At 35.0% G+C, this 14,980-nt stretch overlaps 1 protein-coding gene across 1 annotated transcript; it reads left to right on the top strand.

The window, feature by feature from the left end:
- Positions 1-131: 131 nt before the first annotated feature.
- LOC127835679 (coadhesin-like) lies at positions 132-14,377 on the top strand. Its single transcript, XM_052362118.1, has 5 exons — positions 132-150; positions 523-690; positions 8,811-8,975; positions 13,810-14,001; positions 14,361-14,377. The coding sequence occupies exons 1-5, from the start codon at positions 132-134 to the stop codon at positions 14,375-14,377; spliced, it is 561 nt and encodes a 186-aa protein (XP_052218078.1).
- Positions 14,378-14,980: the final 603 nt, after the last annotated feature.

The raw sequence follows: 14,980 nt of genomic DNA, 5'->3' as shown, positions 1-14,980 counted from the left end.
CATATTTTAACGTAATGCTTTCTTTTATATTCACTTTCTAATGGAATTCCAATTACATCTCTGATGATAATGTTTATTGGATAAAAGGTAAAATAAGATTCAAATCCAGGGGCGTAGCTGGGCATGCACAAATGCGCACGTGCGTACGCTGTTTGGAAAAAAAAGTGATCGAAAAATGCAAAAAAATGTGATGCCTAACCCGGTTAGCATATTTTCTATGCGCGAGATGTGCTTTCATATCGAAATACTGAAAAGTGTCTTAAAGTGTTGTTTTTCGGCTTCATAGAATACGCATGATTTTTAAATTTACGAGGTCAGGTTTCTTTTGGTGGTGACTATACATAACATTATTATCGACTCGTCATCATCATCATCATCATCATCATCGTCGTCGTCATCATCGTCACTTCTTTATCATCATAATCATCATCATCATCATCAAAATCAATATAATCTGCATCAAAAACAACAACATCATCATCTTATTATCATTAGTATCATCATTATTTACGATTCTCTCAGATTGCGGTGACCCAACACCAGACCGTGGTACAGTAAACACCACAGAAACAACGGTTGGAACTGTTGTTCAAATATCATGCAATCACGGTTACGTACTGAGCGGAGCAAACATTGCCAAATGCAACGAACACTCTGTCTGGTCTGAATCAGCTACGTGTAAACCATATGGTAAGAAAGTACTAGGCATAATTCAGTCATGGTACACATTCTGATTGCTGACACTTTGTGCTTGTTTCTTTAGTTGGATTTTCTCCGTCTCCAACTGTATTTTAGTCATATCATGGCGATAATATAACCAACTCACTCAATTCCTGGATAAGTTGGTTGTTACCAGTACTAAGTGTACTTACTTATGCCAGTAACTGACAACTGCTCTAGACTTGTGTCGTTCTTAGACACATTTTCAGAGCAGAACTCGGGAAAGTTATAAACTATAGCAGCCTGTCAGTGCTATTAACCAGGGCTATAAACTACTCCTATAAATATGAGGTCGATTTTTACATCGACCTCATATCGTTTAACGTTATTTTGCAATAGCATCGTTCCGACATGAATTCATGTCGGAAGCTTTAACGGCATCAAATTCATATAACAGCACAGAATAATCATGCAATAAATTATTAAACATAAAATATAAACATTATTTTACTAATTGCATTAGAAAAATGTTTATACAAACTTACAAGTAATGATAGTCCAGACCTTAAAACACTACCACTATTCAAATTCCATATTGTTGCCATATAGCACTGTGTAAATTGAAAGTTGCATAATGTTACCTCATTGGTCGGTTATAAATACATTGTTTCTCTATATATAGTATTCGATTTAGACGAAAATAATAATTTACGTGGAATGTCATATTAGTTTCCATTTAAACTTTGATCTTGCTGTGTGTGTTTATGGACGTTATTAATTATGTTATACTTATTTTTGTATTTCATTAAGAATTAGAACGTGTAGCCCTTTTTGTTAACTGTTTTTAGCAAACGATTCGCGGCTTAATAAGACACGGAAAATAGTTAAAGCGACACTTTCATTTAAAGGTTTAATGTGAACAATATTAAATGAAACCTTTTTTGGTATTAATATATTTTATTGACATGTTAAATTCGATACTTGAAAAGGTGTTTAGTCTTTAAAAAGATGTCGCTGATATTGTTAATTTAAATAACTGTTAATATGCTTAATGTTGTGTAAGAAATTGAATAGTTTCACTGAGTTTTATTCCCGCCTAAAATCCGATATCGTAAAACGCGCAACGGTTAAGAATAAGGTCTAAATAAGTTTAAGTATTCAGATCTGAATATCAGCAGCTGTGCCAGCTGGGAGCCCCGTTTTGGCTTTAACAACCGCAAGCGAAACAACATACTTTTTTAAGTCTTGCACTTAGACTCCATGATCACAAGTATAGGTCCCTGCTGTGGCGTATGGCACCATAGTGTTATTTAGTATTGGTCGGCACAGTATCTGATCATAACGAGACAATTGGTTTGTGCTGAACACAGGGGCAAAAAACCACAGATCTATCAATAAACAAGATTATTGAGATATCTTTTATTGAACACCGCGATAAAAATGCTCAAACCACGGACTCTAGATTACACGGATAAGAAACATGGCAACATTCTCAGAATCATCACTGCTATATGTGTAATCACCTAACAATTCGTCTAAAAATAATTTATATATTTGAGTTAAAGACGATGCACTGTTGTATAAGTCTGAATAAACTATCTGTCTGCCTGTCTAAATCTAAGCCGTCATCGTCCCAGTGAAAAAAAATCTGATTTTGATTAGTTGAACATGATGCCCTAATGTCAAAATACGAAATGACCCGCGTAACACCGACCGTGATTTTCAAGAATCTTTAATAAATTGATAATTTAAGGTAAATAACATTTCATATAATTATACATAATTCCCTCGTTGATAATTAACAGCAAACGATGAATGTTTTTAACACCCATTTTATTTCAAGTATGCATGCAAAGCCGAATAAAATCGAGAGGGTCAGCTATATACGCTGTTTCATCATAAATTTAACACCCTTTCTGTGTTATAAACAAGAGCTGAAATAGTTAGTTTATTAAGATTTATTTATAATAAGCTTTATTGATATGTTTCGTGAACAAAATACTACAATATATCATAAACAAGAGTTCCGCGGTCGGAGATGACCGCATTGAAGCCGGATTTTTGATTTAAATGACAGGAAAGTACCTTTCGTGTTTTTTGTCAATGCAATACTTAAATTACTGAAATATTGTTCAAAGGTCAAAATGAAATGTAAGTACTTTTCAAGGCATGAGCAAACCTTGTGTTATGTTTTGAATGCATGCATATACATGAACAACAATAACATTTAAGGTCACAAATATGAACTTGAATTGACAATTAGGAAAGTTTGATCTCAATTTTTTTATTAGCAAATTAGTAAACATATTGTTTGAAGTTTCCATCAATTTCATTATCAAATGTAAGAAAATAAACTTAGATGAAATAATACTATTTATTGTTTTGCTTTCACATACCTACACAGAAATCCAGACAGCCTTATGATCACTCCAAAAGGTTTCTATCACACCAGTTCTAGCAGATAGATTGGACACATAAATATGATCCAAGCTTGAAATGAATGACCTTGAAATGACAGTGGTCATCTAAGTGATGCTTGCAAACCTTTACGTCAAGTTTGAGATTCTAGGTCCAAGCATACCAAAGTTACAACAATTTTAACATTTTAACATTTAAGTTCACAGTGACCTTGACCTTCAAATGAATGACATTGAAATGAATGACATTGAAATGACCAGTGGTCATCTAAGTGTGCTTGCAAACCTTTACGTCAAGTTTGAGATTCTAGGTCCCAAGCATACCAAAGTTATAACAATTTTAACATTTTAACATTGAAGGTCACAGTGACCTTGACCTTCAAATGAATGACATTGAAATGAGCAGTGGTGATCTTCTAGTACTGGCCAACCTTATGTCAAGTTTGAAGACTCTAGGTACTAGGCATACAAAGTTATAACATGGAATAAGAACTTTAACATTTTTACCTACCAAAGTTATAAGAACTTTAACATTTTTACAGTCAAGGTCACAGTGACCTTGACCTTAGATGAATGACCTTGAAATGACCAGTGGTCATCTAAGTGTGCTTGCAAACCTTCATGTCAAGTTTGAAGACTCTATGTCCAAGCATACCAAAGTTATAACAACTTTAACATTTTTATATTGAAGGTCACAGTGACCTTCACCTTCAAATGAATGACCTTGAAATGACCAGTGGTCATCTGTTAATCCTGGCCAACCTTCATGTCAAGTTTGAGACTCTAGGTCCAAGCATACCAAAGTTATACCATGAAATAAGAACTTTAACATTTTTACATTCAGGTCACAGTGACCTTGACCTTCAAATGAATGACCTTGAAATGACCAGTGGTTACTAACTAGTTATGGCCAACCTTCATGTCAAGTTTCAAGACTCTAGGTCCAAGCATACCAAAGTTATAACAACTTTAACATTTTTATATTGAAGGTCACAGTGACCTTGACCTTCAAATGAATGGACCTTGAAATGACAGTGGTCATCTGTTAATCCTGGCCAACCTTCATGTCAAGTTTGAAGACTCTAGGTCCCAAGCATACCAAAGTTATACCATGAAATAAGAACTTTAACATTTTCGAGCACGCCGCCACCCCGCCCGCCCGCCGCCCCCCCGCCCGCCCGACAACATCAATCTATAAGCCGAGATTTTTTCGAAAAAAATCCGGCTAAAATATAATAATCATGGCAAAGGAAATTCAATGGCCGGTTTTTCTAAACAAAAGCATAATCGCCAAGACCGTAGCATCAGTTCAGTGCGTTAGGAACGCGCGCGCTACTTTCTTCCGCCTTCATTCCTTAAACTTTCGTTTTTAAACAAATTTTTTTTCTATCGTATACAGAATTCTATTCTCCTAAGCAAGATGTATTTTTTTCGGCGTAAGCTGTATTAAGCCAGCTTTTTCACCCTGACTTGACCTTTGTAAGTGTCCAATAATATTCAAATAAAATTTCCCGCGGCTAGGTACGAATGAATACACTCATTTATTCCATTGGCTGATTTGAGTATAACACCAGAACATTGGAAACATATCCGCGTCTTTGTAACACTGTTTTACTGCATGAACATTTATCTCCAATGAAAAGGCTCAATAGATAGAACAGTTTTACAATCAATTTTCGACATAAATACAGTTTGTGCGTTCACCTTTTATTTTCAGAGAATTACCAGCGCAAAAGCGTTTATACTAAAGGCTGTATTTTCATATTTAGTACTTACTTGCATTGCATTTCACCCGCGAGTTTTAGGGTCAATTCGCGGCCAGTGTGGAAAGTCCAGAGTGTATATACAGTTCATCACCGGAGTTCGCAGAAGGGGTTGCGATCTTTTCATTGAAGGAAAAATTGGAATCTATGCTATTTTTTGTCTGATGGAGTAAATAGTTCGTTTAGTCGCTTTGTCGATATATAAATATTTTAGGCACAGCTGTTGCCTTGGTCGTGTACAGTTGGCGTAAACAAGCCGTCGTTTCAGCAGCAGAATTGTTACCCTAACTTTAATGCATTGCATTCCAATCCGCAAGGTATCAAGGTCAGTTTGAGGTCAGTTGCAGAAATCTTTATATAAACGCCGTCTCGTAAACTTTGTGCACTTGAAGTCTGTTTTGATCAGAAAGATACTAAATAAAGATATTCGGCGATATTATTGTGGTATGTCAATCATCGATTTTTAATATGTTTTCAACATTTGCATGATAAGGAACCAATTTTGATAAAATTAATTAGAAATATTTATCCATTAAGACCAGTTTATTAAGCATGAGCACAATAATTCACTATACTATAATTATGCAATTAAATCAGATTTGAGTATTGCCGGCTGACCTATATGCACTCGTTTATTTCATGTTTCTTGTGTTTTTCTATTCTGTAAATATAGATATCAGAGTAATAATATCACATAAAGCAAAATAAGCCACAAAATCTGGCGCAACACCCCGTAATTGATTTGCTTGTGATGTAGCTAAGAACTGCGCAGAAAAAAGGCATCCGCTACTTTTTATCTCATTGCGATAACTTTGATCGTTCATAAACATCGACCAAAATCAACGCCGTATATCTTTTTTAAAGATATTTCTTGTTGAAACTGAACTCCAAATATAAACGCTACAAATTGGTATTAAGTACGAACATGTCAACCGTAAATCTAGATTCTAAAACTCCAAAACGGTATGATATTTGAAAAAGTTAAAGTTATAACTCGCCGGGCTGTCGAAATCAGAAAAAAAAATTAATATATATTTATATATCTGTTTACTACGTAACGTAAGCTTTCTAATGATATATAATTTGTCAAAATCGGCCGAGAAATGAAACAATAATTCAACAAAAGACGTGAGTGGGTACATCAAAATGTATAACCTCGGCGCTTCGCTGTACGCGAATTGTACAAAATCGATAGCCACAATATGGTAAAACGCGCGGTGGTAAAACATAAATGTGTATTTCTTGTGTTTATCTCGCTATAAATCCATTAATAACAACGGGAATATACTAAAACGTATATTTTTGAAAGAGGAATTAATAAGCAACAAGATAACGTATAAACCAATAAAATCGGATGAATAGTTTTTGCATAAGATTGAATTTACTACAGTAAGGGTCAAATACTCGATTCATCTCCTAACAATATACACTCCGTGATACAACTGGTAGTTTTAACACACACATATTGGTTCCATTTAATTTAAGAGTATAGAAAGCTAAAAAGTGATGTGGTTTGTTGTACAACAACAATTGGTTATGTGTAACCTATTCAAAAAATAATTTCGTTCAAGATAATTCAATGTAATTCTATAAACGACAAACACACGAAGTGTGTTGTGTATGTTTATTTTAAAAAATGTACATAAGTGGTTTAAAAGCACAATTTTTACACATTTAAGAGGTAATCGCTCACATATATGTCTAATTAATGATAATTTTATGCATTAGCAAAGATTTAACGAGAAAAACTGAAGTTTTAGTTGAACTCAATTTGCTATAGGAAAACGACGGTAGCCGTTTAGACGTAAGCGGGGTAGCTTACGTCTAATTATTTGGACTAGGCTATAAACTAACAGGTTGGCCATGATGATCCATGTTATTATTTAAATGCTGTTTTTTTGTGCAGATGACATTTTTGTTTTCTATTAAAACATTGGGCACGAGCACACATTTAAAATAAAATAAATACTCAAATCAAAGAATATCGCAAAATATTTCGTAAAATAATGTAAAGTCATACAAAATCAGTCTTCCTTTTAGCAAAAGCCAAAATTTCAACGCTAGATGTGGTATGGTAAAAGAAATTTAACGATATACAAAATGCTAGTTTTTTTTGTGGCACAATGTATTCCATTATAATGTCCCGCAACGATATTTATTCATACGGCACACGAACACTAACATTGTACATGAACATGCGTTGAATATATTGTCTCACACAAAAACAACAAAAAATAGCATTTTGTATCTTGGTAAATCTATGTTACCAGACCACATCTAGCATTGACATTTGGCTATTGCTATAAGGAACATTGATTTTTTTTACTTTATATTCGTTTATTTGTTAACTTTATTTTTTGAAATACATGTATTATACGAATATTCGTTGATTTTGACTGTTTATGGGCTTTTAAGGAATTAATTTCTAGTCGTCTACCACAAGTTTCCATCCCTTTGTTAGCTCGACTATTATATATGAAATATATAGTGAAGCTATCCTACACACCCGGCGTCGGCGTGAGCGTGAGCGTTAGCATGAGCGTGAGCGTTAGCATGAGCGTGCAAATGTTAAAGTTTTCGTACCACCCCAAATATTTCCTATGTCCCTTGTCATTTTGCTTTAATATTTTGCATACTTCTTAACCAACATGACCCCAACATATAAACAAGAGCAGACAACTGCATTTTGTAAGAATTATGGCCCTTTTTCACCATGTAATGCATATTATTGATAAATCCATGTTAAAGTTTGCGTACCACCTCAAATATTTTCAATGTTCCTTGACATATTGCTTTCATATTTTGCAAACTTCTTTACTAACATGACCTTAATCTATAAACAAGAGCAGACAACTGTATCAAGCATTTTGAAAGAAATATTGCCCTTTTTTCATTTAGAATATGCATATTATTGATAAATCTATGTTAAAGTTTGCGTACCACCTCAAATATTTTCAATGTCCCTTGACATATTGCTTTCATATTTTGCAAACTTCTTTACTAACATGATCTCAATCTATAAACTAGAGCAGACACCTGTATCGAGCATTTTGTAAGAATTTGGCCCTTTTTTGTCTTAGTAACTGAATATTTTGTTAAATTTTATGTTTAGATCCACTTGACTTCTAAAGTATCAAAGCTATTGCTTTCAAACTTCAAATATTTGCTTACTTTCATGAGGGTACTGTACCTGGCAACTTCAATTTTACCTTGACCTTTGAATGAACTTGACTCTCAAGGACAAAAGAATAAATTTTAGTTAAATTTCCATAACTTCTTTATTTTTTTTATCAGATTGTATTAATACTGTGACAAAACAATACTTACCTGAATACCAACAGGGATTTCACCCAAACAATACCCGACGCCCTAACCCAGAAAACTTGTCCCCCCCCAAAAAAAAAAATTTTTTTTTTTCCTTTTTTACTTTTGAAATATCGTGTACTAAATTACAACGCCCCACATAATAATTCCCTCTCAACCCCCACCCCCCTACCCAAACCAAAAATAATATTTTTTCTTTGAAACATTTTTAAAGAAATAATATTATTTACTTTATTTTTGAAGGACCGTCCAAACTCCCACCCAAGCTATTGGTATCAAACTAGAAATAAAATCTTATTAGTTTGTTTTATGTCTTTACAAATGGTCAATAGAATGTGGAAAATCTACCTGAACAATTACCTTGACCTTATTGAATAATTGAATAATTTCCCCATGATGGCTTACGTTATACTGTCAAGCACTCGAATAGTCGAGCGCGCTGTCCTCTGACAACTCTTGTTAAGATTAATTTTCAATTTATTTCATTCATTTCGATCTTATGTGCCCATATTTTTATCTTCTCAAACTAAATACTAATTTCCCCAAAACAATTTGAAGTAAATCAATTTGAGTCTACTTCAGTTTATGGGTCAATCATTTTATTTGTTTTGTTTAACATTACCCTTGTGATATATTTCAACTGAAGACTGCGGTAGCGCTGCCCCAGTCAATGGTGTAGCCACAGCTCACAATGGCACTACCTACCAGAAGCAGGCTACAGTGCAGTGTAACCCAGGATACACACTAAGAGGCCCATCCGTGATAGAGTGCAATGCAACCGGCTGGAATGAGTCTGTCTCATGTAATCAAAGTAAGTGGAATATTATAATTATATTGTTAACTTAATGCTCTCGTGTTATGTTCACATGCTTATAGAAATTCTAATAACATCTTCTGACTGATAATGTATATTGCATGAAAGGTTAAATAAGATTCAAATCCAGGGGCGTAGCTGGACGTACGCAAAACCGCACGTGCGTACGCTGTTTAGAAAAAAATACAACATAAAAGTGATCGAAAAATGCAATAAAATGTGATGCCTAACCCGGGTTAGGCATATTTTCTATGCGAGAAATGTGTTTTCATATCGAATACACTTAAACTGTCTTAAAGTTTGTTTGTTTTTCGACTTTATAGAATACGCATGATTTACCATTTGCGAGGTCAGGTTTCTTTTGGTGGTGACTATACATAAGATTATTATCGACTGCGCTTTATCGTTGCTTTCTACTATGTATCCGAATGGTTTGTTTATGAATCGGGCGATTTTAAGAATGGTTGCTAATTTGATGTCGCCCCGGTACAGAGATGTTGTCGACCTAAAATCAGACCAGCCAACATTCAGTACAGATAAAATACAATTGTTGACTGCTGACTGGAGCAATGTTCATTTGTATAAGTTCCCTGTAACGTAGCTTACACCTTAGTGTCCTCTGTGAATGCAAATTCATGAAATTTAACATCTGTTTCCAAATTATCAAAATTTGTAAATTACTGAGGAATGACAGTTTCAAATATAATTGCTATGTTCCGGCAAAGGTTTAAACCATCATAAACGAGTAGAAAGGGCCGACGATATCTTAGAAATTGAACGAGGTAAAAAGAAAAATATTGAGCGTACCTTAAAAGCAGATTACAACGCTCTTGTAGAGAAGAAATTAAAAATTCTTGTAGGCATCGTGGATGAAAATGTGTCGTTCTGCTTCGGATTCATAGCGGACGAAGCAACTGATGCTGCCACTATGGAGAAAATGGCTCTCTGCCTTCGATTTTACGATGCAGAGAAGCATGTCTCCGGGAGGAATTCATTGGGTTTGCCGAATGCAATCTATCACCGGCGAAATTCTGGCTCATGCATTTCTCGAGAACCTTAAAGCTCTTGGAGTAAACATTCAGAAAATACGCGGCCAAGGTTCTGATGGTGCGTCGAACATGTCCGGGAAGCAGAAGGGGGTCCAGGCTCGCATCCAAGCCATCGTCGCGAGAGCTGTAAACACTCACTGCAAGGCGCACTGTTTATATCTCGCCATTATACACGCCTCCGACCCGATGCACGCTAAGAACATGATGGCAACTGTCCAAACAAAAGCGTTTGCCTTTGACTACTCTGCCAAACGGCTTTTGCGTTTCCAGGAGAACTTTTGGAGACTGACCCAGTGAGCACAGAAGAGATGGGTAGGAGAAAAAAACTGGCAACGATGTGCGAGTCCAGGTGGGCAGCTCGACATGATGCGCTTTACAGGTTCCTAACATTGTTCAGGTAATTTGAGCACACAATTTAAAATCGCACATCTACATTTAGATTTCAGAGACATTTAGGAAAATAACTTTTGACAAATTAAAAATTAATTCTATTACACTGGTCTTTTTACAAGTCTATAAAATATCTTCATTAGTTTTTTAAACAATCAAAATGGATGTAGATACATCATTAACAATCTGTCTGAAATCAATTATATAACTAGACAACAACTGGTACAACTTTAGCACTCTTCGTGGCTTCGGAACAAAAAGGTATATTAAGTACTGTAGTTATAACAATCAGTCGATTTTGTTTAAGAATACGGGAAATGGCATCAAATCCATCAAGACATGATCGAACTCTTTTAGATTCGAATCACCATATTATTGTACAAATCACGAAAACTTTATTATGTTTCTTGTTTAGAAAACTTTCATCAAAACTGGCATATCTTGAAATTGTCAAACTTAAGACATGGTATACAATGCACGCATATCAAGAAAGAAAACATGTGTTATATCTGATTCTCTGTCCGATAAGCTATGTTTCAATTCGGCACTCAACCCGAGGAATATGAATTTTCCTATCAAGGTACCTTAGCATTAAATCTGGTAATTTGCAGAACTGCTGTTGCAACACTAGATGAACTAGCCTATGGCCACGGGGATTTAAAGGCAGCTGGTTACAGTGATGCTATTCAACAGTTTGGGTTAGAGTACATCCTGACTGGATTGGTCGCCCTTTCTAAGATGTTACACGATAAAGAGTGCGACTTCCAAGAAGCCACATAAGAGGCTCGAACTATCACTTGCATGTTACAGGTATACTACATAAACATTTCTGCATTCTTACACATTTCTTTGGCGGTAACAGGATTTCGTATTGAGGGTGTAACATATTCTGATAGGGGAGGGCGTAACTTTACAAAAAAGAACCAAAAACGTTAATTCCGCATGTTGTTCGATATTTCTGATTTCTTTACAAATAAATCTCGCGCGGAGCGCTGAATTTGTGCCAAATTACGCCTTTCTATATTCAAAATCGCCTTTTTGTACTGCGGGTCCGATCCCGCCCGAATCCGCCTATTCATTTAATGCATGATTATACCTCTGAATGTGTTCATTTACAGACTTGGCAGTTATGTCTACAGAATCAAAGTCAGAGCGTTATCCTCAAAAACTGCGTTAATTGTCACTGAAACATATTAACATGCATAGCTTTTATACAAATCTTGTTGGTTTCAAGAATGTGTAACTTTTGAATATTTATCAATATAAGCGGGTATTTTATAGGCTGAACGAGCAGATGAGATGGTGCGGGATGCACTGTATGAAAAAGCTGTAGCGCTTGCCGAGGAGTTTGGTATCGACCCATTTATGCCTGGACACGCCGGTCGCCATAGTCACATGCCCAATGCCCCAGCAGCTACCACATCCCAATTATGGAAGACGAACATGTACCTTCCCTTCATGGACCATCTGCTACAGGAATTAGACTCACGGCTACTGCAAGGGCACGCACGATTAAATGTCCAATATCTCATACCAACCAAAGTGCGTACATGTCTAAAATATTTCGTCTGATAAGCATTTATTCATGTAGTCCCTTGTCTGTAGCTATTGTCTGCTGAAAATAACATAATATTGAATTGCAATTATACTGTAACTTGCATTATCAGATATTTACGGACATTCAGAGATAGATCTACGTTTGTCAAATAAATTATTCATGAATGTTAATAATACTAATACTACTATTACTACTACTACTACTACTACTACTACTACTACTAATAATAATAATAATAATAATAATAATAATAATAATAATAATAATAATAATAATAATAATAATAATAATAATAAAAAAAATAATAATAATACACATGCGTTTAAACGGTCAATGATTATATACAAATTAAGTATATGTAAATCAGCGATAAACAAACATGAATCTTTTTAATGTTCTGGTTTATATTTTGACGATACAGTGATACGGTTTAATAAAATAACCGTGGGACAAATTTTAAAAATACTGCGATGCCATTAGTCAAAATATAAATCCGAACATTAAGTGTTCTTCCCAACCAGGAGGCACAGATTATGCAAACGCTTTTCTTATAGTTTTATGCAATATGCCGTATGTATATCCCGATTCAATGACGCGACAATTTTTTTTATATTGAAGGTGAGCGAATTAACAGACGATTTTTTTCAAGAGATTTTTACCGAGTTCCAGCCGGACCTTAAGGTTGTCGATGTTACATTTGCAAGGAAGTGTAGAAGGTTAAAGGCGAAGTAGCAGATTTCATCCCCTGAGCCATTCAAAACCCTCGAGTCGGCGCTGATCCTCACAACGGAAAAATCCTACCCCAATGTTCGAAGTTGTCTTCTCGTTCTGCTCTGCATGCCCCAGTATCGACAGCAACAGCAGAGAGGTCTGTTTCTACAATGAGACGGGTGAAGACATACCTCCGTAGCACCATGGGAACGGAGCGCATGTCCGGTTTTGCCCTGTTGAATATACACCGAGAGTGGGAGATCGATCTGGAAGAGGTCGTTGCCGTATTTTCCAGACGAAAGGAGCGCCGTTTTGGCCCTTTTATTTCGTGTGTAATGTAATACATGTAATACAGGATACCTTGCATTAATGTATACAGTTTACGTGTATTGTTATTGAAAGTATCTTGCTATAGGTAGAGAATACAAGACGAGATGTAAGGACTATAATTATCGAGTAAATATGATAGACATAGTTGCTATTTAAATGATGGATAGTTTGCTTTATTATGTCTCTTTTTATGTTTTAACAATACAAATAAAGCTTGAGTTACTTTTATCCAAAATTGTTATGTCTTATTTTATACCATACCATATCATGGTTTTATTTAGACATACATTTATTGATATGCCACGACATAATACAAGAATATAAATCTTAAAGGAAAGCCACATGTTTTAACATCGAACATAAATGGTATCATATCCGAGTTTATCACGCCATATTTTGAACTATAATATTGTCTGAAACCTCTAGAACGCACGTATGGCTTCGTAGAGAAACACATTCAGGGGAAGTATGCCCCCGGACCCCCCTAGCATGCCGTTTGCGTTGACTGAAAATCAGCCCAGCTACGCCCCATAGACATATGACCATAAATATGCCTATTTCCATCGAAGCTAAAAAATTTTTTTTTAATAGATTAAAAGCACACATAAGAAAAAAGGCGTATGTTTTACTGAACATAGTTTTTAAAAACATATACGTATATTTCAATCCCGTTCAAATGCATAGATTACTGTATCAGATGTTCATTTAATCAACTCCTCAATTGAGTTCTATTAATTAATTACTCCCTTTAGTATTATTTTCATTTACATTTTAAGAACGTTTATGCCTCCAGATGGCGGTTGGACATCATGGTCTTCGTGGAACACGTGCATTTCTCGGCATAGAAAAATGTGTGATCGTTCATTAATGAGCAGAAAGCGAGAATGTTCCAACCCGAAACCTTCTCCCTATGGTCAGCAGTGCAATGGATCCAGGTCGGATATTATATCGTGCGATACATGCCAGACCGCATCCAGTTCAAACAGTAAGTTATCGTTGTGGCTGGAATGCATGCAAACCACGTATAATGTGTTTTCGGTTATTATGCTTTAAAGTATTCTTTAGAATCATTTCATAAAATATCTGTAATTTAACATTCGTTTTAGTCATCAATATAAGTTTTAATCTATCTTTCTTGTAGTATTGTCATTGACATCTAGAAATCGCAAGTGTCTTCAGATGTTAAAGAGGTATTGAAAACAAGCGCTAATAGTTATTTAAAATTGTGAGAAGAAAAATTAATTTAAGATGCAACCTATATTTCACTAGTTGTTTTAACATATTGATATTATTGCATGGATGTTAATTGGATTACGGTAACAATGAAACGTAATTCGCTTGTAGCTGATTCAGTGTCATAAGTCACTCATTTCAGTTCGTTTGGTAAATGGGCGAGTTGAAGTATACTTGAACGGGGCATGGGGAACTGTGTGTCCTGGTGTTTTTTCCGACGCTTACAATGTAGTTCAAGTTGTGTGTAGGATGCTCGGACTTCCAGCGTAAGTTTGTTTCGTATTATATTAAGTTTAAGAAATATGTCGTTCAAATATCCCTAACTTTATTGTTGAAGAGATATTTAACTACTATGTAGGTAATGAATGTTTATAAAATGATAAATACGTATAAAAGTGTTTGTATTAGAGGCGGAATTAGATAAATTGAACGGGTTTAATTTTAACGATGTTCTCATATCTTATATGTTGCTCTAATGAGCACTTTTATATGCTGTAAATGTTTATAGTCTTAAACATCACGTTTTCATTACACTCATCAGTATCAAATCAATTAACATGTAACGAAGTAAGGCTTGTTGTGTTTGATAATTAATGGAGGTTTTCCGGGCATTTGTCTCTTAGTTTATATTGAAAAGAAGTTTATAGAAAACACCACGGTGACATTTAAGTATAACCATTTGTATTAAATTCAAACATACTCATTTGCTCTTGCAGTGAATCTTTTTGAAA

The sequence above is a fragment of the Dreissena polymorpha genome, chromosome 6 (assembly GCF_020536995.1).
Source record: "Dreissena polymorpha isolate Duluth1 chromosome 6, UMN_Dpol_1.0, whole genome shotgun sequence".
In the NCBI taxonomy this organism is placed as follows: Eukaryota; Metazoa; Mollusca; class Bivalvia; order Myida; family Dreissenidae; genus Dreissena; species Dreissena polymorpha.
This window is presented reverse-complemented; position numbering and strand designations above follow the sequence as displayed.